General features: G+C 43.9%; 1 protein-coding gene across 3 annotated transcripts in view; it reads left to right on the forward strand.

Annotated features, from left to right (window-relative positions):
• LOC111161461 (KIAA0355 ortholog) overlaps positions 1-25790 on the forward strand; it is a 76847-nt gene that overhangs the window by 17266 nt on the left and 33791 nt on the right. For 2 of the 3 annotated variants that reach the window (XM_022525124.1, XM_022525126.1), the window contains exon 2: positions 5005-6295. In XM_022525124.1, the coding sequence (XP_022380832.1) occupies positions 5801-6295 (495 nt within the window). In that variant the 5' untranslated portion in view covers positions 5005-5800. Of the gene's footprint in view, positions 1-1714; positions 1801-5004; positions 6296-25790 lie in introns of those variants that run through there. The other variant, XM_022525125.1, reaches the window with a different exon arrangement.

Consider the following 25790-nt stretch of genomic DNA (forward strand, 5'->3'; position numbering starts at 1 on the left):
TTTTTGCTTGACTTTTTTATTTGATTTTTTATTTGATTTTTAAAGATATATTTGACAGAGAGAGACACAGTGAGAGAGGAAACACAAGGGGAGTGAAAGAAGGAGAAGCGGGCCTCCTGCTGAGCAGGGAACCCAATGCAAGGCTGATCCCAGAACCCTGGGATCACGACCTAAGCCAAAGGCGGACTCGTCGTAACAACTGAGTCACCCAGGCGCCCCACATTTTTGCCAGTTTTCTTAACTTTTTTTTGGAAAAGAGAATTTTTGGAGGTGTTTACTCTGCCATTTTTTGATGACACCATTCCTCTCGCCTTCCTTTTCAGGCTTTTATTTTCATGAATCTGTTGTTCTCTTCCTAATAATGAAATTGCAGTTTGGATTAGGTCTGAATCTTAGAGTTTGCCAAAGCTTTTAATCTAGGACTTTTTCTTATACCCCAAGTTAGTCATGTAAGCACATACATTTCAGAGTAGTGCGGTGCACATATTCTTGGCCCCACTGTTTTATTGAAAGGAAGGAAGGAGGTTTGATTGAGACTAGCCATTCCGTAATTTCTGTCTTGCTCCCTCCCAGGTCTTCCCCTCCTCCCACCCACAGTGCCACTCCAGTTGCAATGACAGTTTCCCAACCCAAGCTTCCCTCCTTTCTTTGCTAGTTAACTCTTTGTTCTTTCCTTTTTTTTTTTTTTTAACTGAAGAATAACGTAGGAAAGTACACAGATTATACTAACAATGTTTGATTTTTTACCTCCAAGTAAACATGCAGATGATCACCACCTTGGTTAGTCAGTAGCTACCCACAGTGCTGCAGATCTGCCCAGTAACCAGTGGGTCATTTTTCAGAAATAGCATATCAGACTTTTGTTCATCTATTCTAAAACATTTCTGGAGGCCAGTAGTATATATGTTTTCCTATTTCTCTTTTTTTATTGATACATAATACACATGCCATAAAATTTACCATTTTGGGGCTCCTGGGTGGCTCAGTCAGTTAAGCATCTGCCTTTGGCTCAGGTAATGATCCCAGTGTCCTGGGATTGAGCCCCACATCGGGCTCCTTGCTCAGCAGGGAGTTTGCTTCTCCCTCTCCTGCTCCTCACCGCCCCCACCCCCACCGACTTGTGTGCCTGCTTACTCTCTCAAATAGATAAAATCTTTAAAAAAAAATTACTATTTTAAAGTGTGAAATTCAGTGGGTTTTGTGTATTAACAAAATTGTATGACCATCACCACCATCTAATTCCAGAACATCCATATCACCCCAAGAAGAAACTCTGTGTTAACTAGCGGTCATTCCGCATTCCTTTCCTCTCCTCAACTCGTGGCAGTCATTAATCTACTTTTATCTGACTCTGTGGTTTTGCTTTATCTGAAGGTTTGATGTCAGTGGAGTCTCACATTATATGGCCTTCTGTGTCTGGCTTCTTTCATTTATCATGTATTTTCAAGGTTCATCTACAGTATAGCATTAATCAGTATTTCATTCCTTTTTATGGCTGAATAATGCTGTATGACTACACCACTTTTTTTTTAATCCATTTATCAGTTGATAGACATTTGGGTTGTTTGCATTTTTTGGCTGTTATGAATAATACCATGGACATTCATGTACAAGTTTTTCATTTATGATTGTATTTAGTTGTTATGTACAAGTTTTTATGTGAACCTATGTTTTCAGGTTTCTTGGGTACATACTTAGGAGTGGAATTTTGGAGTCATATGCCAACTCTCTTGAACATTTTGAGGAACTGCCGAACTGCTTTTCACAGTGGCTGCGTCATTTCACATTCCTACCAGCAATGTACGAGAGTTCCAGTTTCTCCACATTGTTGCCCACATTTATTTGGTTTTTTGTTTTGTCTTTATTACAGCTATCCTAGCATGTATGAAATGGTTTTGATTTGTATTTTCTTGATGACCCACCCTGTTGTGTATCTTTTCATTTGCTTTTAAGATTTATTTATTTATTTTGGAGGAAGAGAGGGAGAGAACATGCAGACAGGAGAGGGGAAGAGAGAGGGAGAGGAAGAAAATCTCAAGCAGAATCCCTGCTAAGCATGGAGCTTAATGCAGGGCTCAATCTCAGGACCCTGAGATTATGATCTGACCTGAAACCAAGAGTCAGACACTTACCCGGCTAAGCCACCCAGGCGCTCCTTAATTAAGTTATTTTGTTGAATTGAATTTGTGTATTCTGGGTACTAGAACTTGAATAGTTGTATGGTTTTCCAATATATTTTTTAAAGATTTATTTATTTGAGAGAAAGAGCAAGCACATGCGCACGTGTGCTAGCAGGGGGAGAGGGAGAGAGAATCTCTAGCAGGCTCCCCACTGAGTGCAGAGCTCAGTGCGGGGTTCGATTCCAGGACCCTGAGATCATGACCTGAGCCAAAACCAAGAGTCCCATGCTTAACTGACTGAGTCACCCAGGTACCCCAGGTTTTCAAATATTTTTGTCCATACTATAGCTTGCCCCTTCCCCTTGATAGTGAACTTTGATGCACAAAATGTTTTTAATTTTTAAAAAATGATTTTATTTATTTATTTTTAGAGTAAGAGGATGAGCAGGGAGAGGGACAGAGGGCCAAGCAGACTTCTGCTGAGCATGGAGCCTGCCATAGGGCTCCATCCTGGGACCATGAGATCATGACCTGAGCTAAACTCAGATGCCCAAGCAACTGAGCCACCCAGGCACCCCAAAATATTTTTAATTTTGATGAAGTTCAATTCACCTATTTTTTGTTTGTTTGTACTTCGGATGCTGTATCTAAGAAACCATTGCCTAACCTAAGAGCACAAAGATTTTTCACCTGTGTTTTCTTCTAAGTCTCATAGTTTGAGTTCTTTCTTTTAAGTCTGATTCATTTTGAATTATTTTTTGCATATGATATAGGTAGGGGTCCACATTAATTTTTTGCATATGGATATCTAGTTTTTCTAACACCATGTATTGAAAAACTATTCTTTACCCACTGAGTGGTTTTGGCATCTTTGTCTAAAATCAGTTGACCATAATTGTATGGTATATCCTGGACTCTCATTTATATTTCTTGATTTGTGTATCTTTCATGATGCAGTATGCCACTGATTATTATAGCTTTGTAGTAGGTTTTCAAATCAGGAGCTGTGAGTCCTCCAGTATCTTTATTTTTCTGGTATACATTTTGGCCATCATGGGTCCCTTGCATTACTGTATGAATTTTAGGATCAATTTGCCCATTTCCAGTAAAATGGTGGTTCACATTTTGATTTTGAATTTGTAAGTGAATTTGGTGACATAGTGTATTTTTAAGCGTTATAAGTTTCATTCACATAAATTTTGGAAATACATAAAAGGAAGAAAAGTATAATGTTATGCTGCATTCTTTAAAATTAGGTCAGTATGTGGGTCTTACTCAGCCTTTTAGGACCAACTGACAGAGTGGTGGGAGTGGACTGTCAGGGCCAGAGGCAGCAGCGTGCAACACAGAAGGAAGAAGGAGTGTTCCTCAGGACCACTCCAGATTCTCACGCTAGTCAGCTCAAGGCAATGGTTTTCTTTCACGAACTTCACACTTTCTGTATGAGCACCGTTCCTGTTGAGGTCTTCTGTTGTACAGCAGAATTTGTAAAGCTACATTGATTACAGTATAGCGTTTGGGTAGGGGTAGAGAAGATTTTGTTATTGTCATAAATTTGAAAAAAGACCTTTTGGGGACAGATTTCTTACAAGTAGCCTTTTGATATGTTGTTTCACGAAAAGTTGATGAAATTCTTGTGAGTTAAGAGTCCCTTAAGTGCAGAACTGCCAACGATAGCCCGCTGAGTTGCATTTCCATGCTCCCTGGGTTAGGGTTACCACACTTTTAGAGTATGTGTTTGTATCTCTCCCATCATGCTCTTTTAACCCCCCTGCTTTCCTGGGTACCTTGTGTGATTATAGAGGCGTGGTAGGCGGCCATGATGGGTGGCAACGTGTGACTTGCATTTTTTTTTTTTATCAAAAAGGAAGGTGGAAGGGAAGAAAACCTAGTTGTCAATAAGTAGGCCAGACTATATTCAGCTAGCACGTGGTTTGAAGTTCAATGTAGACTAAATATAACACTGAGTAAAATAGACTTGAACTCTTGTTATGTTTGGGAGAACAGAGAGTTCAGGCAAGTGGGAATCCTGACAGGAGCTCTGTGAGAAGAACCCCACAACTCCACTGTGGGAGGTATCGCCAGCTATAACTGGAGCTGTCCAGATGTTGCTCTTGGCACCTGTCCAGAGCCAGGGGTTCCACAGGAGCTACCCCTGGGGGTAGGAACAAGCACACCCTGCCAGGCTTCTTTCTCTTTGGACATCCAGAAGGAACCAGGGTGAGGGTGAGGAGAATCCTCCCTGCAGACCTCCTGTCAGCCACTCACTGCAGGCTCTGTCCGTGCGCAGCACTTTGGCCAAGCTGGGAGTCCTGAGCAGACCCCATGCCATCCTGCTTCAGGGTCTTGCCATCTGTGGTGGTGCTTTGACCTGGGGAGCCCCACCCATCCCTTTTGCACTTGTCAAAACCTATCCCAAGGTCAAGGCCTCCCTCAGAGTAACATTTCCTTTATCACAACCTTCCCGATTTCTCCCTCTCTGTTCCAGTTCTTAAGTGTTAGGAGAGCTGTCGTTGTTGGTGGCCCTCCCCACGATCTGGGTGCTCTCCTGAGCCTCTTGGGGATTTATGAGCTCTTTGAGGAGGAATCAAGGGTGTATGCCGAACACAAACTCAGGTCCAGGCCCCGCTCGCCTCAGCTTTGGAGTGGTTGGTGTGGAATCAGACCTTTTTCATTGCACTATTTTTGTACAGCTTGAGGAATTTTCTAGTAGTCGTCATGTCGTAGTTGGACTCTCATTGTCATACCTGCTTTGGTAAGGTTATAGATGATTTCTCACTTCAAGCCCACCTTTGTGGATTGTAGCATTTCAGGGGTTAATGTTTCAGAATTACTTCTCATCCTGTAATTTTCTTAACTTTATCTTATTCCCCCCCACACACAGGAAATGACTTAGAGGCCTTACAAATACATCTGCAAATTCTTGCTTCAGACTTTACAACTGAGGGCCAACCCAGTCTCGGAAGCACCTCTTATTACTGTTACAAGGAAACTGCTACCTCAGCAAACAGAAGGAAAGGAGGAGAAGACTTAGAATAACAAATGGCATTTTTAGGAAAAACACCTGTTTTCAGAAAACAGTAAAGGAAATTTGGAAATTTTTCGCATTGAGAAGAAGATTTGTGGGTGAATGGATTTGGCAGGCGGGCTCTGTCAAACTAACGCAGTGTTTGATCTTCCCTCCCAAGGACTTTGTGTGAAGTCACCGTACTGCTTTTTAAATTGCTGTTGATCAGCTTGTGGGTTTTGGGGCTCTAATTTTTCTGGTATACTGAAGATACATTATATTACATTTTTTAAAGTTAAGTTATTTTGCTGCCATTGTAAATACGAGTATCGAAATATTCTTTTGCAAAGCAATGATAGGTAAACATTTTTCTCCACAAGCATATCTTTTTATTAAGAGAGTGGAATGCTAACAGTTCTTACACAGCATTTCGGACACACTTTTATTTTTTGGTCAGAGGTCCTCCCGCCTACCCTGAAAACATTCATCATCTAAACCTGTTGTTCTCCCACCGACGTTGGATCACATGGGCTCCTGCCTCATGGAAATGCCTTTTTCAAAACTTAGATTTGCAGAACTTCACTATTTTTATACCTAGCTACGGTCTCGGGGGGAAAAAGAGGAATCTGAACCCTGCCCCGCCCGCGGTCCCTGGGACAGCTCCCGCTCCCGCATGTATTGCTGCAGCGCCCAGGACAGTAAAATGGACTATAAGCGGCGCTTCCTGCTTGGCGGGTCCAAGCAGAAGGTGCAGCAGCACCAGCAGTACCCGCTGCCTGAGCTGGGCCGAGCACTGAGTGCTCCCCTGGCGTCAGCGGCCCCCGCGGCTCCCCTGGGCAGTCTGACCGCCGCAGGCAGCTGCCACCATGCCGTGCCCCACTCCACTCCCATCGCCGACATCCAGCAGGGCATCTCCAAGTACCTGGACGCCCTCAACGTCTTCTGCCGGGCCAGCACTTTCCTCACAGATCTTTTCAGCACTGTGTTCAGGAACTCGCACTACTCCAAGGCCGCCATGCAGCTTAAAGACGTGCAGGAGCACGTCATGGAAGCGGCCAGTCGGCTGACTTCTGCCATAAAGCCCGAGATCGCCAAGATGCTGATGGAACTCAGTGCCGGGGCGGCAAACTTTACAGACCAGAAGGAGTTCAGCCTCCAGGACATTGAGGTAGAGTATCTTGTCTGTGATACTTGGGTAGGAGAATGTGTCCCAGAGGTAAGTGAGCGTGTCGTCTTCATGGCTTTCCAAATGACCGTAACTGATCTCCCATCTTCTTTCTGTTGTTCCTCTGTCCTTGGTGAGAAATGGGTTCTGAATTGCTCTCGACTCAAGTGGAGTAGGTTCAAAGACTGTGAAACAAACGAGCAAATCAGCCTGTACTTTATGTTCTTTACATTTTGAAAGTGAAACTTTATTTCCAAATAACATCCTGCTAAAAGTATCTAGTGGGGACTGAGATTTCGAAATATGATTATGAGCTTTGTGAATTGGCATTCTCTAGAACCACTGGTTTAATGTAGAAAGTTCACACATATTTACAAGATAAATTATTTTTCCAGTTCTGCATTCACAGTTGTTCCCATTTGGTTGAGTCTGATTCTTCCTCAGTACATTTCTTAGGGTCTTTCATAATCAAAATGAAGTATCCTCCCTCTTTCAGGGCTCTAGGTTAGAATGTAAGATTAGAATATAGATTTTGTTCAGAATAAAGTTGACCTTTTTCCTTCCTTCATTTAGGAAAGCATTTATTCAACTGCCAACTAATCTGCTGCTAGATTAGTGTCACTGGTGTAACTGCTAAATTTTAAAAAATTATTGTTATCTTCTCAGAGAGTTCTTCTGAGTTTGATGTCTTGAGTCCTTGTACATTTTAGCAGCACATCAGAGGTTAAGTTCCTGGATGCTGGGAGAGAGAATGTCTCTTTCCCATCCTGGGGCTGAATTTGATTTTAGGAAATCGCGTCTGAGCCAACTCTGATGGCCTGGGTAGCTGAGCAAGCTAATTTATACTGCTGTGGGTTTAAGGGGGGGAATAGGTAAGCTGTTAAGTAATATGACTAATTTTTATCATGTTTAAAAGTGATTTTGAAGGTATTTCCAAGAGAATTTAGAACTATATTCGAGGGGCACCTGGTTGGCTCAGTCAGTAGAGCATGTAGTTCTCCATCCCAAGGTCATGAGTTCAAGCCCAATGCTGGGCACAGAGCCTGCTACAAAAAAAAAAAAAAAAAAAAAGAACCGTACTTGAAAAGACACAGTATTATTGGTGTAAATTGGGGATCATCAGACTTTTTCTGTTTACAGCAAATAGTAAACTCTAGGAATTGTGGACCACATGTGGTCTCTCTTATCTTCTTCTTTTTTTAAAATAACCCTTTAAAAATGTAAAAACCGAGGGCGCCTGGGTGGCTCATGGGTTAAAGCCTCTGCCTTTGGTTCAGGTCATGATCCCAGGATCCTGGGATCTAGCCCCGCATCCCATCCCACTCTCTACTCAATGGGGAGCCTGCTTTCTCCTCTCTCTATGATGTCTGTCTGTCAAATAAATAAATTTTTCAAATCTTTACAAAAAAAAAAAAAGTAAAAACCAGTCTTACCTTGTGGACCTGTCTGTTGAACTGGATTTGGCCCATGGGCTGTTGTTTGCTGAACCCGCTGGTAGAAATGTATAATAACCTCCTTGGGTCATTCTGTTTTAAATCTATCCCAAGTATATTTTAAATTTCTGATTATTTCTATTATCACATTTTATATTTAGAGAAATTACCATTTTGAAGTGTTTTTAAAATGGCTTGTGTAAAGTGTTTTTGGAGTTAACACATGTAAAGCATGCACAAAGCAAATTTTTTTTTTAATGCACTTCTCAAAAAAAATTCAAAGGGTGAAACGTGAAACTGCTGACTTTCTCTCCCATCTTGTCCTGTTTCCCAAAACTGCTGATTTACTTTCCCATCCCTTTCTGTTTCCCAGAAGTGGCAGCCGTTAGCTGGCCGGCGTGTGCCATCCCAGACTACCGTCTGGATACACACGTGCGCGTGCACAAGTGGACAGCTTTCGTTTCTGTTTGCTTTATGGAAAGGACTGCATTGTTCAGCCACCAGTGTGCCTGCCTGCTGCTTTGCAGAGATGTAGCAAGACAGCAGTTAGGGACTCTGCCCTCTCAGAAAGGGTTATAGGCTATTAGACCCAGCCTGTTAACAGCTCTCGTCCTGTCGTGATGTCAGCGCTTTCAGTTTTATTTAAAATTTCAAGCAAGAGTATTTGAAAAATAAGACTAAATGCTTTTATTTTAACCTGAACATCGTTGAGCTCTTTTTCAGCCATGCCTCCAGGTGCTGGTGGAGACAGAGCTAGACATGCATGGCCTTTTGCACTCTCGCCCTGCCTGGCCAGCACCCTCGTTCTCCAGGTGGGGACCGCTAGAACAGGATGAACCGACCCTGAGGACTGGGGGTTTTAGGAAGCCACTGGGCTGAAGTTGCCCCTCTCTTGGCCCTTCTGCTTTCTTGAGACCAGCATGGACCACTTGAGCTGAGAAGGAGAAATATTTCTAATTGATGTGGTTTGGAACTTTGACTTGGCTTTCGCCATTGAAATGTGATTAGAATAGCTGGAATACTACCATGTTTTTGTACATAATAGGCTAAACAGTCTTTGGAGGCTAGACTGGAAACTAAGTGCTTTGATGGGTTTTAGAATCTATGGGTGTATTCTGAGTTTCAAACAGCTGACTTATAAGTAAATTCTAAAATGTGATTGCCTAGTGTAGGCCTGCTTGCCTTTTCCACAAAGCAGTGTTTGTTGTTTCTGGAATTTATGTGCTGCCATGGGCCAATAAGGGTCTCACTCTTAGAATATTCACCAGTTCAGATGGAATGGCTGGCCATTTGGGTTTTTCCCTGTTGGTTTTTTTAGGGTTTTATCAGGAGGGCCCTGAGAGACTCTAACGTTCATCCCTGGGGCCTAACAATGCTGAACTTGACTGGCTAGGTATGGACCTCTGCTGAGGAGCTTATCCAGGGCTATGAGTGAGGAAAGCCCTGAACTCAGTGTTCAAATACATGAACCCCCCCCCTTTTTTTTAAGATTTTATGTATGTATTAGAGAAAGAGAAAGAGCATGGGGCGCCTGGGTGGCTCAGTGGGTTGAAGCCTCTGCCTTTTGCTCAGGTCATGATACCAAGGTCCTGGGATCAAGCCCCGCATCGGGCTCTCTGCTCAGCAGGGAGCCTGCTTCCCTTCCTCTCTCTCTGCCTGCCTCTTTACCTGCTTGTGATCTCTGTCTGTCAAATAAATAAATAGAATCTTTAAAAAAAAAAATACAGAATAACACTTAAAAAAAAAAAAAAGAGAGAAAGAGCAGAGCAGAGGGGAGGGGCCGAGGGAGAGGGAGAAACAGACACCCTGCTGAGCAGGGAGCCTGACATGGGGCTCAACCCCTAACCAGAGGTAGATGTTTAACCAACTGAGCCACCCAAGTGCCCCTCAAATGCTTGACCATTTTGAACCTAAAAGAAAGCACTGATCCTACCTCTGGTGGGGGAGGGGCCAAAGATGCTCTTCATGTTCCTTACTTACAGTCAGGTTTGGGATGTGCTTATTGATCCCAGTGCATATCTCTAGGAATTCCGGTTGCTCATTCCATGCTCTGGAAAAGGCAGGTGTACATGGGTCCTGTCTTGTCTGTACTTGTCAGTGACTTTGCCCTTACCCTGCTGCTTCACCCTCACAATCTCACTGTTAAAATTAAACTTTGAGAGAGATGAGCTGTGACCATGGTGTTTCACTAGGTAACGGGCACCTGTGACACTGTTACAGGACATGGAGTCAGAAGATCTGGGTTTAGAAAATGACTCTATACTTCTTACCATCTGTCTGGCCTTGAGCAAATCTCCCAACATCTTTAAGCCTCACTTTGCCCATCTATAAAATGGAATTCTCGGGGCTCCTGGCTGTCTCAGTTGGAAGAGCATAAGACTCTTGATCTTGGGATTGTGGGTTCGAGCCCCATGATGGGGTTAGATATTACTTTAAAAAAAATATTTAAGAAATGAAATAAAATCAGGCACCTGGGTGGCTCAGTCGGCTAAGTGTCTGCCGTCGGCTTAGGTCATGATCCCAGGGTTCTGGGATCCAGCCTGACATAGAGCTCCCTGCTTAGCAGCGAGGCTACTCCTCCTTCTTCCTCTGCCACTCCTGCTTGTGTGCGTGCTCTCTCGCTCTCTCTCTCAAATAAACAAGTAAAATCTTTTAAAAATATATTAAATTAAATAAAAATAAAAATTAAATAAAATGGAATTGCCACCCACTGTCCAAGTTCTTGTGATAATCTGATGTGGTTAGTGTGTCTGAAAGGCTGTACCCAGTTAGTTGCCATCAACATTCTTACTGCTTCCAACATGGCTTGAAAGTGCTGTGAGCCCTTCTTTGAAGTACAGAGCACAATTATGTATAAACCCAACATCAGAGAGAGATGTTGAGCAAGTTATTTATTTATTTATTTATTTTTTAAGTGAGAGCGCGCTAGTGCAGGGTGGTGAGGGTCGGGCAGAGAGGCGAGAATCTCAGGCAGACTCTGTGCTGAGCCCAGAGCCGGCGGCAGGGTTCAGTCTCACGACCCTGAGTTCATGACCTCCGCTGAAATCAAGAGTCAGATGTCTAACCTCCTGAGCCACCCAGGCACCCCAGTAAATTATTCTTGTAACTGAAACCCTTTTAGATGGAAAAAATTACCACTCCCAGGACATGTGCTCTGCTCGTTTCTTTCCTGGTTCTTGAAGTAGGCGCCTCCTTTGTAAGGCAGCAGCAGTATTTCCTGCCTAATGTAGGAACTGCCAGGGCCTTTTCATCATAAAAGCCAAGGGGACCTCTTTTACCAGCAGTCATTGCTGTTTGCCTTGTGCCTGGAATGGGACATCGGAGTAGGGAGTGGGGTATCCAGCAGATACACTTGGAGTAATGAAGAACCTTTGGGTAAGCCAGGTGACAGTTTATGTAGGATTTGTCCTAGTCTGGATTTATAGAAAATATATGGGGGCATCTGGGTGGTGCAGTTAATGAAGCGTCTGAGTCTTGATTTCTGCTTGGCTCATAATTTTGGGGTCCTGGGATCAAGCCCCACATTGGGCTTCACTCTCAGCATGGAATCTGCTGGAGATTCTCCCTCTCCTTCTGCCCCTCCCACCTATCTGCTCGCTTAATCTCTCTCTCTCTCTCTCTCTCTCTCTCTAATAAATAAGTAAATCTTCACAAAAAATACACAGTGTATTTGTATATGAACTGGGATTTTGTCAAAATAGGAAATGTGATCACAATTAATTGCTTCATGGGAATTCCTTTGTATAAGTCTCAAACTGTCAGTCCAGCCAGAATGTGAATTCAGGAAAAATAGAGTTTCCCAGGGGCACCTGGGTGGCTCAGTGGGTTAAGCCTCTGCTTTCGGCTCAGGTCATGATCTCAGGGTCCTGGGATTGAGCCCCATCAGGCTCTCTGCTCAGCAGGGAGCCTGCTCCCCTCTCTCTCTCTGCCTGCCTCTCTGCCTACTTGTGTTCTCTGTCAAATAAATAAATAAAATCTTAAAAAAAATATATGGTTTCCCATACTGAATTCTTACTCTATACAAAGCTTTGAATACTCCACCCACACATTTTTTTAGAAGTAGACTGCATGGGACCTGCTGTCTTTTCTCTGAGTCTAGGAGCACTTCCACTGGTCATAGTTAGGTGGTTGTTAATTCCAGTGTTCCTGTAAAATGCCAGGCTGGCTAAATTGAGTGGCTGATTTCTCTTTGATTTTTATCTACCTCAGTATCATTTGTCAGAGAAATCTGTTATTCTTTACAGTTAAACCATGTAGTTTGTATTAAAGCAGTATAGACAGCCCTGTAACGTGGTTTTCTATTCATTAGAAAGTCACAAATATCTGTCTCTTTTCACAAGCATCTGTCACTTGTCTTAAATGAAATTCTTTTTCAGTAGAAATGTAAGTAAAAGAATCAGACTGGCTTGTGATTCTTGCCTTCATTCCACGGATAGTCATTGCACACTTTATTTGTACCGGGTACTATCCCAGGTACAAAGCCTACGGTAGTGAGCAAGATGGAAATTCCTCCTTCCGGTAGATGAAAGAGGACTACAGTCTTAGATAAGAGGATTAGAAAAGGCATCACTCAGGGCAGCTGGGTGGCTCTGTCATTGGGCAGCTGCCTTCAGCTCAGGTCATGATCCCAGAGTCCTGGGATCGAGCCCCACATCGGGCTCCCTGCTCCGCAGGAGGTCTGCTTCTCCCTCTCCCGCTCCCCCTGCTTGTGTTCCCTCTCTCGCTGTCTCTATCAAATAAATAGGTAAAATCTTAAAAAAAAAAAAAAGAGAGAGAGAGAGAAAAGAAAGAAAAGGAAAAGGCATCACTCAGGTGACATTTGAATTGTTAAAAAACAAAATTCAACTGAGTAAATATTAAAGATTTTATTGGCTCTGTTCAGCTGTTCATGAGTCAGGCAGCATCCCATCTAGCAGACAGAAAGGAATTCCAACGAGCTGTTCAAAATAAAAGGCCTTGGGGTGCATGGGTGGCTCAGTCGTTAAGCGTCTGCCTTCGGCTCAGGTCATGATCCCAGAGTCCTGGGATCGAGCCCCGCATTGGGCTCCCTGCTCAGTGGGGAGCCTGCTTCTCCTTCTCCCACTACACCTGCTTGGGTTCCCTCTCTCGCTGTCTCTCTCTGTCAAATATATAAATAAAATCTTAAAAAAAAAAAAAAGAATAAAAGGCCTTTATAGCCAAAAAGCAGGAAAAGAAAGTTTCAAGCAGAGTGGATTGGTTTGGTGAAGACCACCTTCCTGTAGGAGAGGGAAGGCGTCTCTCCAGCGGATTACCTGACTAGGTCATTCCAGTTGACAGGTTACAGGTTTCATTCCTGGGGGAGGCTGAAACTGCAGTTCCGTTAAGTGTTAAGTCTTGGTTTGCTGATGTGGGGCTTAGCAGAAGAGACTCCTCTGGAACTTCTTGTTTCTGTTTTTGAATAAAGACCTGAAGGAGGTCAAGGAGTAAACCCTGTTGATAACCAGGAGCAGGAGCCCAGGCAGAGGAAAGAGCTACTGTGGAGTTTCTGAGGCCAGATGAACTGAGTGTTTAGAGAGCGGAGAGGATCTGTTGTGGCTGAAGCCGCAAAAGGGAGAGTACTGGGGGTGGGCTCAGCCTTTGTGGAGGGCAGACAGCAGGACAGGATCCCTGTGCAGTGAGTGGTGCTGTCACTTCTCCCCCTGGCCTCCTTCACCTTCTGACTGCTCTGGGCTCTGGTCTCACGCTGGGGCCTCAGGGTTGGAAGGGTGTGGCCCTCTGGGCAATTGCTTTGCCTTCCAGAAGCTCAGGGCATCTACAAGGATCCCAGGAGTTGTAGTTCTTTAAGGGGACTATATTTTATATGTTCTGGCAAACTCAGTGGCTTTTCAAGTATCATCACCTTATAAATGGGCAGGCAGAGTTTAAATCAAATCTTCATGTAGTTGAACCTTGGCTTCCAGTTTGATGCACTGACAGATGTCTTTTGTACCTTGTGATTACCCGAGAATCTGTTAGAAATAACTCATTTGTGACCACTGACTGACTTTTAAGAACCTTAATTCATAAGAACCAAATAATTTATTTTGGGTAGATATATGCCAGAAATACTGTAAAGCAACAGTAATGGAAAATATTAGGGACGGATTCAAAATATGATTTTCATTAACCTGAATGGAATTAAATTAGCATGTTCCTTTTTTTTTTTTGCCTAAAGGTAAAATTACTTCTTTCTTTCCTTTCTTGTTTTGACTTGTAGATCTTCCATAATAGATTGTGGAGTAAATATTTCCTAACTGTATGTGCCAAATGAAAATCCAAGTTGCTATTAATCAGAAACTGAAGTTCACTTCATAAAAAGCTTATATAGTTGTAGTTTTCAGGATGTTGCTAATTTCTAGCCACTCTTTTTGGCTTATTCTTTTATTGAGGTGGCTCTTCTATTATCTAAATTGTCTTCAGATTTTAGCCTTTAGAAGAACCTATAATTTAAGCAGTTGGAATTTGCGTGATTTTGTAAACTTCATTGTGGAGCAACAAGAATTACTGCCTGCCCAGCCCATTCTGTGTGGGTGGAAGCCACTGCGGCCAGAGGGCATCTGCCACTCTGGAGGCATTGGATCCTTTGATTTTGACTGGCCAAGACACACTGTGCAACCACCTCATGATTCTGAAAATTGCTAATTAAAAGAAAAATAAGGAATTAAGCGAATTTCCTGCTTCTCTTGTACAACTGTTTTTCAGGGTAACCAAATAGCCCTAATGGATGGGGAAGTTTCTTCTGTTTAAAAGAAACTAAGTATTCTGTGTAGAAGGGATGATACAATTAGGAAAATCACCATTTTGCACACCATAATGAATTGACTGACTCAGGCAAGTGGTAAACCAGGAGGATAAAACCAGTTGATAAAAGGTCATTGGGGAAACAAGATGGGATATGGAGAGAGACAAACCATAAGAGACTCTTAATCTCACGAAACAAACTGAGGGTTGCTGGGGTTGGGGGAAGGGGTAGAGTGGCTGGGTGATGGACATTGGAGAGGGTATGTGCTAGGGTGAGTGCTATGAAATGTGTAAGCCTGATGATTCACAGACCTGCACCCCTGGGGCAAGTAATACATTATATGTTAATAAAAAAAAGTTAACATTAGGGATCAGGGAAAAAATTTCATTGGGGAAGTTCATAAGGGAAAGATCAGACGTTTTCCACCCAAATCCATTGGTCTACCTCAGCATCACTGAAAGTTAGGCCACCAGTTAGTTGATCATGAATCCTAAGAACCGCATAGTACCCCATAGTATATTCTTCTATTTTTCCCCTCTCCCCAGGGTGGGAGGGGACCTGAAATAATCTCATTGATCCTCTAGAACAAATTCCCAGTCTAAGTGAAGTAAGTGTAGTGGAGCAAATGATAGAATACGACAAGGAAGCCGTTAGACAAATCAGAATGTAGCATATTCTATAGGCAGTTGACCTGATTTGTTTAATAAAGTCAAGTAGCATGAGGAAAAAAAAAAGAGAGAGAAAGAATGAGGTAGAAGGCATCTAAAAACAGAGTTAAGAGATATGACAACCAGGGGTGCCTGGCTGGCTCAGTCAGAAGAGCATGCGACTCAATCTCAAGGTCATAAGTTTGAGCCCCATGTTGGGTGTAGAGATTACTTAAAAAAATAAATATTAAAAAAAATATATATGCATATATATAAAGAGATATGACAACCAAATAAGATGAGCTTTTGGGGATTGAAATTCAAACAAACAAAAGTACATTTAAAAAAATACATTTCAAAAAATAATTTGGGGGGTTGCCTGGGTGGCTCAGGGGGTTAAAGCCTCTGTCTTCAGCTCAGGTCATGATCCCAGGGTCCTGGGATGGAGCCCTGCATCGGGCTATCTTCCCAGCAGGGAGCTTGCTTCCCTGTCTCTCTCTCTCTGCCTGCCTCTCTGCCTGCTTGTGATCTCTGTCTGTCAAATAAATAAATAAAATCTTTAAAAAAAATAATTTGGGGGCGCCTGGGTGGCTCAGTGGGTTAAGCCGCTGCCTTCGGCTCAGGTCATGATCTTGGGGTCCTGGGATCGAGTCCCGTATCGGGCTCTCTGCTCGGCAGGGAGCCTGCTTCCCTCTCTCTCTCTCTCTGCCTGCCTCTCTGTCTACTTGTGATCTCTCTCTGTCAAATAAATAAATAAAATCTTTAAAAAAAAAATAATTTGGGAAGTTTGAACATGTACTAGGTCTTGATTGATTGGGATTTGCTTCAAAACATTCCAGGGGTGCCTGGGTGGCTCACTGGGTTAAAGCCTCTGCCTTCGGCTCAGGTCATGATCCCAGGGTCCTGGGATCGAGCCCCGAAGCGGGCTCTCTGCTCAGCGGTGTGCCTGCTTCCTCCTCTCTCTCTCTGCCTGCCTCTCTGCCTACTTGTGATCTCTGTCAAATAAATAAATAAAATCTAAAAAAAAAAAAATTCCAGCAGTAAAAGGTGGTGTTGGGGAGAAGGGTGAAAAAAAACATGGCAAATGTTAGTGGTTATTGAAGCTTTTTGATTGGTATATGAGGGTTTGTTATACTCCTTTTGTGTTTGGATATTTTCCAAGTTTAAAAAAAGGGAGCGAGAAACTTTTTTAGGAGGAGTGTATCAGGAATAACCCGTAAATGATTCCATCCCGTGGAGGATTTGTGCATATAAAGTGGTCTTGTAACAGAACTCGGAGTGTTTAGGAAGACTCTTCTGTTTTCTGTCTACTCACAGAATAGTCCACTTCTGGCACTTCTGATCACCAAATATGTGATGTGGGGTAAGGGTGGTTCTCATGCCAGGCAATTCTGGGTCTGTTTTGACGCTCTTTCCCTGAAGCTAGGATCAGACCCCACAGTTTAAGGGCTCAGCCCCAAAGGAGTGTCCTCCTCCCCTTTGGACACCAATTTCAAGGCCAGGGTGTTTATTACCCATGCTTCGTACCAACTGGCTATAAAGCAGAGTATCTCATGACCCCCACCATGGGTTCCCTTAATTTGCTAGACTAGCAGCTCACAGCACTCAGAAAAACACTTTACTTACTGAATTATAAAAGGATATAACTCAGGAACAGCCAGGTAAAAGAGATGCGTAGGGCAAGGTATATGGGAAGGGGCAGCAGCTTCTGTGCCTTCCAGATACACGGCTGTCCTCGCACCTCCATGTGTTCACCCAACCAGAAGTCCTCTGAACCCTCCTTTGGGCTTTCTCAAGGCTTCATTCTATGGCTGTGATTGATTCGATTGTTGGCTATTGGTGAATGATTGGACCTCTAACCCCTCCCATTCCCAAAGGGGTGGGCCTGAAAGTTCTAAATCTCTAATCGGTGGTTGGTTCCCCTGATAACTAGCGGCCCTTCTTAGGGCTTTTCTCAAAAGTCACCTCATTGACATAAACTCAGGTCTGGTTTAGAGAGGCTTGTTATGAATAACAAAACACATTTTATTGCTCTTTTTTTTTTTTTAAGATTTTATTTATTCGACAGAGACACAGTGAGAAGAACACGAGCAGGGGGAGTGGGAGAGGGAGAAGCAGGCTTCCTGCCCAGCAGGGAGCCTGATGCTGGGGCTCAGTGCCAGGGCTCAATGCCAGGGCTCGATGCGGGGCTCGATCCCAGGACCCTGAAATCAGGGCCGGAGCCAAAGGCAGATGCTTAACCAGTGAACCACCCAGGCGCCCCACACTTTATCTCTCTTATCACACAGAAAATTCCAAGGGTTTTAGGAGCTCTGTGCCAGGAACCTTGGAAGAAGACCGAAGTAGGTATTTCTTACTGTAAATCACAATATCACAGGAAGTATTATTGAGGAAGTTGTAGTGATAAAAAGAAAAGCAGATATATTTCAGAAAAACAAAGAAAATAAAAGTGAATCTAGGAAGAAAATGAGAAAAGAGAACCTACCCCATCCCCCGGGCAGGACCCCAACAAGCAGGTAGGAGTGCTCCTAATTTTGGTAACTGAAATGGCAATGTTGCTTTCCTTTAGGAGGAGAAGACTTAAAATTTCATATTTGCTAAAAAGATATGAGTGGCCGTAAGGGAAGTGCTAGATTTAGTGGGTTAATTAGAAGGAGACAGAAACAAAAGAGTTTCATGGAGTGTAATTTTATTTTATTTCTTTCTTTATTTTTTTAAAAAAGATTTTATTTATTTATTTGACAGAGATCACAAGTAGGCAGAGAGGCAGACAGAGAGGAGGAAGTAGGTAGGCTCCCTGCTGAGCAGAGAGCCCGATGTGGGGCTCGATCCCAGGACCCTGGGATCATGATCTGAGCCAAAGGCAGAGGCTTTAACCCACTGAGCCACCCAGGCACCCCGTGGAGTGTAATTGTACATAGAACTAGGTTTCCTGAATTATTCTTTACTCTAAATGTTTATGGTTACTGGTCAGCTTGTGAGATCTCACAGGATTAGATAATAGCCTGTTTTGGCAGCCTCCCTTGTCTTTACAAATCAAGATTCTGAATGTGTGTTATATGACATTTGCCTGCAATCCTGGGACCAGCCTAGACAGGGCTTGTGTCTTCTGCCCCTCCACTGCCTCAGGCCCGTGCGCTCACTTGCCGTGTCCATTCCTCTGTGAGACTGCATTTCCTGGCCCTCCAGCTAATGCTGACATACCCAGAGCCAGAAAAGTAGAAAGAGCCTGATGTGAACGAACCCCCGTGAGTTCCTGCTCACTGCAGGACCCCTCCTGAGGCCTCACCAGCCCCTGGAGAAGACCTCAGTCCCTTGGTCAGCTTTCCTCTTCACCTAGCTGCTGCCACCCCCCTTCCTGGAGAAAATACCCAACAGCTGGCAGCAAGCTGGCCGAGATGAGTGAGGACAGTCCAGAGTGCTCCAGGCTGGGGGCGCCTGGGTGGCTCATAGTCTTAATGTGTCGATGCAGGTAACAGCAAATAGACACGCACACAGAAACATACAGGGAAAATACATCTTCTTATTCCCTTACGCATATCTCTAAACAGAATACCTATTCGCTACCTACTGGCTCTTAGTTTGAAAGAATAAGAGTACAGGTATAACAAGTGTTATACCTGATTGTTCATTCATGAGTGTTTTGCTTACAGGAAAGCCTTGCGTGGTTCGTAGACTTTCTCCACAGTAGGTGTGATCTCCCCTATGCCTGTTGGTGTTGTCACCCTTAAAGTCATCTCAGGGTTTGCAGCTGGTGTCTGTGGGCTGGTGGGGGAAGAGCTGTCCAGGGAAAGAAAGCAGTAAGAGTTTGGGGGGAAAGAATCAGATGTCATTTGCACAAAGATACTGGTACTTTTGATGCCCTCAGCCCTGTAGTCACCATGCTGTTCCTGGCTTGGCTTGGCTTTTTTTTTTTTTTTTTTTTTTTTTTTTTTTTTTTTTTTTTTTAAGATTTATTTATTTATTTGAGAGATAGAAAGCTCATGTGAGCAGGGGGAGAGGTTGAGAGAGCAAAACCTCAACCAGACTGCACTGAGCACAGAGCCCAACACAAGGCTCAATCCCAGGACCCCGAGATCATCATGACCTAAGCTAAAATCAAGAGTCAGACGCTCAACAGACTGAGCCACCCAGATGCCCCTTGACTTGGCACTTTTATATGGAGGGTAGCAACTGCTTCTTCAGCAGATACGCAGGAGGGATTGTCTACTGTGCACCAGGCACTGAGAACGCAACAGAGAGCAAAACGGAGATCCTACCTTCATCCAGCTTAGCCTCTAGGTGGGAAAATAGGCACAAAAAACCAAAACAATAACAACAATAAAAAAACACGTGCAAAGGTAATGTCAGGTGGGGGGGGGGTTGCTGTGAAGCAAAACGAAGGATAAGGGAAGAGAGAGAAAGAGGAAAGGATGGACTCTTGAGCAAAGTCTGTGAGAGCAACAGCCGTGTGAATTCCAGGAGGAAGTATGCTCCAGATAGAGTAGTAGTTTATTCACCACTGGGTCAGGGTGGGCTGTCCCTCAGAGGACACTTGGCAGTGTCTGGAAGTATTTTCAGTTGTCACAAAAATGACATCCCCCAGTTTTTTCCATGCTAGGGATAGGGTAAGAGGAGTCTTTCTCATTGAGAAGAACTTGACTGTTACCCCAGAGGACTCAAAATGGTTTGAAGGAGCAGGTTTGAATTTGCATGCTAGGAAGTTAGAATTTTACTGACTCACTGTATATTTGGAGGACAAATTTCTGCCATCTCTGAAGACCTCAGTTTCCCTCTCTGCTTCTTTTGTTTTTAAGATTTTATTTATTTATTTGACAGACAGAGATCACAAGTAGGCAGAGAGGCAGGCAGAGAGAGAGGGAAGCAGGCTCCCCGCTGAGCAGAGAGCCCGATGTCGGGCTCCATCCCAGGACCCCGAGATCATGACCCAAGCCGAAGGCAGAGGCTCAAACCACTGAGCCACCCAGGCCCCCTCCCTCTCTGCTTCTGACCACTATCCCAGCCTTCCTATCCCACACACGTACACCCATGGTGGGATGATGTTTCTTGCAGGAAGTATAGAACAGTAGGTAACCAGACTCAGGCCCCAGCTCATGAAAGAAATACGTTTGCAGGAGCACAAAGCTCTTCGATTTGTCTGATTTTCCATTCAGATTTATTTGGAGAAGGCAGAATCTTGGTATTTCTCTCCTCATAGCCTGTCAGGTTGTATTTCAGTCCTGCAACGGAACAGAAGTGTGGCTGCTCAAAAGCTCCCCTCTGCTGCCTTACTCGTGCTCTCCTGCAGCTCTTCATCTCTCAGAAGTCACCCTAGGAGGAAAGGATTGCCCTCTTTTTGCTTTAACAAGAAAAACAGTAACGATTTGAAAATGTATTCCAAACAGTATGATCCGAGAGGCTGTGGTTACCGCACCTCCCGCCAGTTCTGCTGGCATCTCTACAAGACCAGGGATGCTGCTGACAATGCACAGCCTCGAGTAGGAACCCCCTCTCCCCCGCCACAACAGTGACATCTCTGGCTCCAAATGTCGATAATGTTGATGCGGAGAAACCCTGAGGTGGTGGGAACTGGCTTGTGCCAAGATGTGAGGCGGGAGCTGTGCTCAGAATTTCTGAGGAACAGGAAGAAAGCAGGGTGGCCAGAGCTGAGGGGAGGATAGGAGATGTGTTCAGAGAACAGTCAGGGCCCAGATCATGCAGGGTATTGTAGGACAGAACGAAGACTGTGGATTTTCCTCTGATCGCAGTGAAAAGCCACTGGACGATTTTGAGCAGGGGAGTGCAATAACCTGATTTCTGTTTTACAATAATCCGTTTCCTGTGTGGAAAGTAGACTCTTGGGGAGAGAGGAGATGCTGCTGGTTGCCTCCCAAAATCCAGTCTCCCCTTCTTCCTTAGCAACAGAACTCCAGGTTTGTTTCTGTTTTGTTTTGTTTTGTTTTCAGGCATACTGTGCCCAGAAAAGGGAGTATACTCCCAGCCTTCCTTACATCCGGGGTCACTTGAGTAAGTTCTGGTCTGTGAAGATGTAACTAGAGGTTTGGGATGAGTCTGCTGCCCCAGTTTGCTGCTCTCTAGGATGCAGGCGGATGGCTGAAGGTCATTTAGCCCTTTGACGTATGAGACGGTGAAGAATGTCAGCATGGCGAGAGGATGCAGAGCAGAAAGATGGGAACTGGGCTCCTTGTGGTACCCGGGAGTCCCCATCCCGGCTCTGGACTGCCAAACCCTAGGTTTATTTTTTACCTTAGAAAAAAGAAAGAAGGGGCGCCTGGGTGGCTCAGTGGTTAAAGCCTCTGCCTTCAGCTCAGGTCATGATCTCGGGGTCCTGGGATCGAGTCCCGCATCGGGCTCTCTGCTCAGCGGGGAGTCTGCCTCCTCCTCTCTCTCTGCCTGCCTCTCTGCCTACTCGTGATCTGTCTGTCAAATAAATTAAAAAAAAAAAATCTTAAAAAAAAAAAAAAAAGAAGGAAAGAAGTAAACACCACTCTTGCTTAAGCCACTGCATTTGTTGTTGTTGCGTAGAGACAGACCTGATCCTAATTGAGTGGGACAGGAAGATCAGTTAAGAGGCTATTATAGTAATTAATCCGAGCAAGAGTATCTTGGAACAGAATGCTAGCAGAGGAGGTGACTGGAAGCGGTTGGACTCGTTTTTCAGTGTACGGCTCAGAGGCATTAGTATTCACACTGGCCTGCAACCGTCAGCGCCATCCATCTCCAGAACGTCCTTATCTTCCCAAACTGAAACCCTGCTCCTTTAAGCAATACCCTCCATTCCGCCCTCCTCCCAATCCCAGGAAACTTCCTTTTTTCTACCTTCTGTCTCTGTCAGTTCTCCTGTTCTTGGTACTTCGTATCGGTGGGATGTACAGTATTTGTCTCTCTGTGGCAGCTGCTCTCATTTACTTTTATGTCTTTAAGGCTCACCCATGCTGTAATAAGTGTCAGCGCTTCCCTCCTTTTTAAAGCTGATTGATATTCTAGCAGTTTTATTTGAACGTAGTAGCACTGTGGGACACTGTGTGCATGAGAAAGAGAAAGAGGGGTCGACGATGACTCCAGGGTTTACCACATGAGCAGCTGGACCTCTGGTCGTGCTCTTTACTGAAATGGAGCGAGAGTAGGTTGGAATAATAGGTCTGCAGTGCCTGTTAGACCTCCCAGGGGCAATGTCAAGTAGATAGTCGGATATACAGATTTGGAGTTCAAGGCTGAGGTCCAGACAGGAGATAGGAACTTGGGAACAGTTGAGTCAATAGATGGTATTTGAAGCTGTAAAACCAGACCAGATCATCAAGGGAGTGAATATAACTAGGGAACCAGAGGGAGAATGGAAGGACGAGTGAGCCTTGGGGCACTCCAGTATTTAGAGGGAAGAGATGACCCGGGAGCAGCCGGAGAGTGAGGTAGAGATAGAGCAAGTGCAGTGACTTGGAAGCCAAGAGAAGCAGGTGTTTCAGGAAGGGGGGAGGGGCCCCCTGTCTCAGATGCTGCTGGGAGGAGGTGGAAGACTCCCTTCCCTGCCTCAGCCCAAGACTTGCCACTGTGCTCATGAGTAGGAATACCACATGCATGACAGAGCCTGTAAGTCACACGGGCATGGAGGACCCCAGCTCAGTGAAGGAGCACAGGGGAGGCCTGGCCTGCCACATCACCTGGGATGCAGAGGGCTTCTGCTCAGTGTTGTACGGTGAAGATGATGTTGATGGAGTGGATTTCCGCTTGTGAGTTCCCCATTTGTCTTTTTAATCATTTCTTCCATTGAGATAGGGTTGTTTTGGGTTTTTTTTTTAAAGATTTATTTATTTGAGAGAGAGAGAGACAGCACGAGCAAGGGGGGCAGAGGGAGAAGGAAAGAGAATCTCAGGCAGACTCCACACTGAGCACAGAGCTGACCCAGGACCCCAAAATCCTGACCTGAGCTGAAACCAAGAGATGGATCCTTAACCGACTGAGCCCCCCAGGTGCCCCCAGTTGAGATAGTTTAGTATTTTCTTCTTAAGTCAGTGCCTTAACCATTCAGATGTCCCAGTGATAATATTTTCTTCTTGATTGAAGTGACAACTTTTTTCTTAAAGATTTTATTTATTTATTTGATGGGGGGAGGGAGTGTGTGTACAAGCATAGAGAGCGGCAGGCAGAGGGAGAAACAGGCTTCCCGCTGAGTAGGGAGCCCGATGTGGGACTTGATCCCAGAACCCTGGGATCTGACCTGAGCTAAAGTCAGATGCTTAACCACCCAGGCACCCCTGAAGTATTAACTTTTAAAGAAAAATACACTCCTATCAACAAAAAGAATTTTCTGAATTCTAATAGGCTCCCAAGCCATAAGCTTGTCTGGGTAACTTAAATATATTTTATCTCTGCCTGTAGAAACCCATAATATTACTTTGCTTTATTTATGGAGGAAACTTGCATTTTCAATGGGAAAAATTACTGGAAGAGCAGTCCTTTGTTTACCATAATTAATGTGGACTTAGTTACCTTGAGTAGCCTTTCACGGTTTCATGTCCTGAGTGACATTTTATAATTATCCTTATTAGTTATGTTAAGATTTATAGCAATGTACAGTGCCTGGGTATAGCAATGTACAGTTGGTTAAGCAACTGCCTTTGGCTCAGGTCATGATCCTGGAGTCCCAGGACTGAGTCCTGCATCAGGCTCCCTGCTTAGCAGGGAGTCTGCTTCTCCCTCTGACCCTCCCCCTTCTCATGCTTTCTCTCTCTCTCTCTCTCGCTCTCTCTCTCTCATTCTCTCATTCTCTCTCTCTCTCAAATAAATAAAATCTTTAAAAAAAGATTTATAGCAATGTAGCTAAAATACAAAACTTCCTGTGTGTGTTGGCATCGTATTAAATTGTTGATATATTGTCTTTTGGAAAGCAGGCTATAAAAGAGAGTATATAAATATAATCTAGTTTTTGCAAAAAAAAAAAATAATCCATCTATAGGTACAAATGTAGGCTGTAGAGGAAACATGTGATCAGTGGTTATATCTATTTAATGATATTTAGTAGATTTTTTTTTTAAAGATTTTTTATTTATTTATTTCACAGACAGAGATCACAAGTAGGCAGAGAGGTGGACAGAGAGAGAGAGAGGAGGAAGCAGGCTCCTGGCCGAGCAGAGAGCCCGATGTGAGGCTCGATCCCAGGACCCTGGGATCATGACCTGAGCCGAAGGCAGAGGCTTTAACCCACTGAGCCACCCAGGCGCCCTATTTAGTAGATTTTTATGTAGCTGATCTTTTTTCCCCTAATTTGTTTGCAGTGATTATGTATTACTGTTGTAAAAGATTTTGTGCACCAGAGTGCTCAGCCCATGAAGTAGGAGTTCTGAAACTGTCTCTGTTGATATTTTCACCAGCAGGCAAGGGCAGCATGTCCAGAAGCAGAATATATATAATCTTGGGTGAATAATTAGCATTTGGTGTTGGTTTGGCCACCCTTGGGCACGCATTAGCTTTTCTTCCCTTTCTTTGTTCTCTCTCCTGTACGTAGCATGGCAGCTTGCTCTAGGTTAATACTGACTGCAAAGAGATCTTTGTTTTGTTAGTTGCCTGTTTTAAAATTTTTAAATATTTAAACACTCAACTGTAATTGGTTTTAGGTCAGACTATACATAGTTTCAGTAAGTTGGTTTTTTACATTTTTATACTGTAATCTAATCTTTGCAGAGCACTTTCCGTAGCCTGGCCATGGTCCGCTGCATTCTCTATTTCTCTGGAGACACATTTAGGTCTCTATATCACATTCTGCTCTATTGGTTAGATCATTATGTAATAACTCTGGAATTATCATATGAACAAAGGAGCAAGGTTGAGGATACTTGGAACCAACTGTAGTGTTTAAGGTAAAAGTAAATATTGCAGAGAAAGAAATGATTGAATGACTTTGGAATTTCTAATTAGAACGGCCAATCCAGATCGACTCCATTTCATTCACTCTAGACTTTTAAACTGATCAGAAATAAATGTTAGAATTCCTGGAAATGTTTGACAGGGTGGTGTTTGTGACAGTTTTATTTGTTCTTCACTCCGGGGATGTGAGAGAGACAGATTGTTAAGTGAGGTTGAGTAGGAAATGAACTGGGTGAGACACTGTGTGTTTTAATGTGAAAATCACAAGGCATGTTAGGAGATGGAGTAGATGTGGGTATTCCATCATCCCAACACAGGCGTGTGTTCAAGGCTGAGTCAGGCCTTGCTTGGCCTCGAACAGCCATAACTAAAACCAAATTTTGAAATATGTCTAGGACGGTAGAGTTCCATTGATCCTCAGCATCAGTGGGGGCGTAGAAAGTGTGGTCTTTTGGGATTCAAAATAGGGTTACCTTAAACTAAAATCTGTTTTAATTAGTAAAATGTAAACATCACCAAAAAGAAAAGGTTTTCTGGTTCTGTCCATCAACACAACACCCTTAGCAGCAGATGTGGTATGTGTACGTGGGTATGGGAACGTGAACTCCTACCCTTTCCCGCCGCCATCAGGGAGTTCCAGAAAAAAAGGTTTCCTTTTGGTAGATCCTTAAATTTAGGCTGATTATATCCAGAATGCTCCATGGACATTGAGAAGCGAGAGGGTCAAGGTCACTGATGGTCTCTATTCAGGAATTGGGCCTTTATGGGGAATTTAAGTCACATTGAAAGTTTTCTTTTATTTATTTATTTATTTT

This window comes from Enhydra lutris, unplaced genomic scaffold (assembly GCF_002288905.1).
Source record: "Enhydra lutris kenyoni isolate GAN:26980312 unplaced genomic scaffold, ASM228890v2 scaffoldscaffold85, whole genome shotgun sequence".
Classification (NCBI taxonomy): domain Eukaryota; kingdom Metazoa; phylum Chordata; class Mammalia; order Carnivora; family Mustelidae; genus Enhydra; species Enhydra lutris.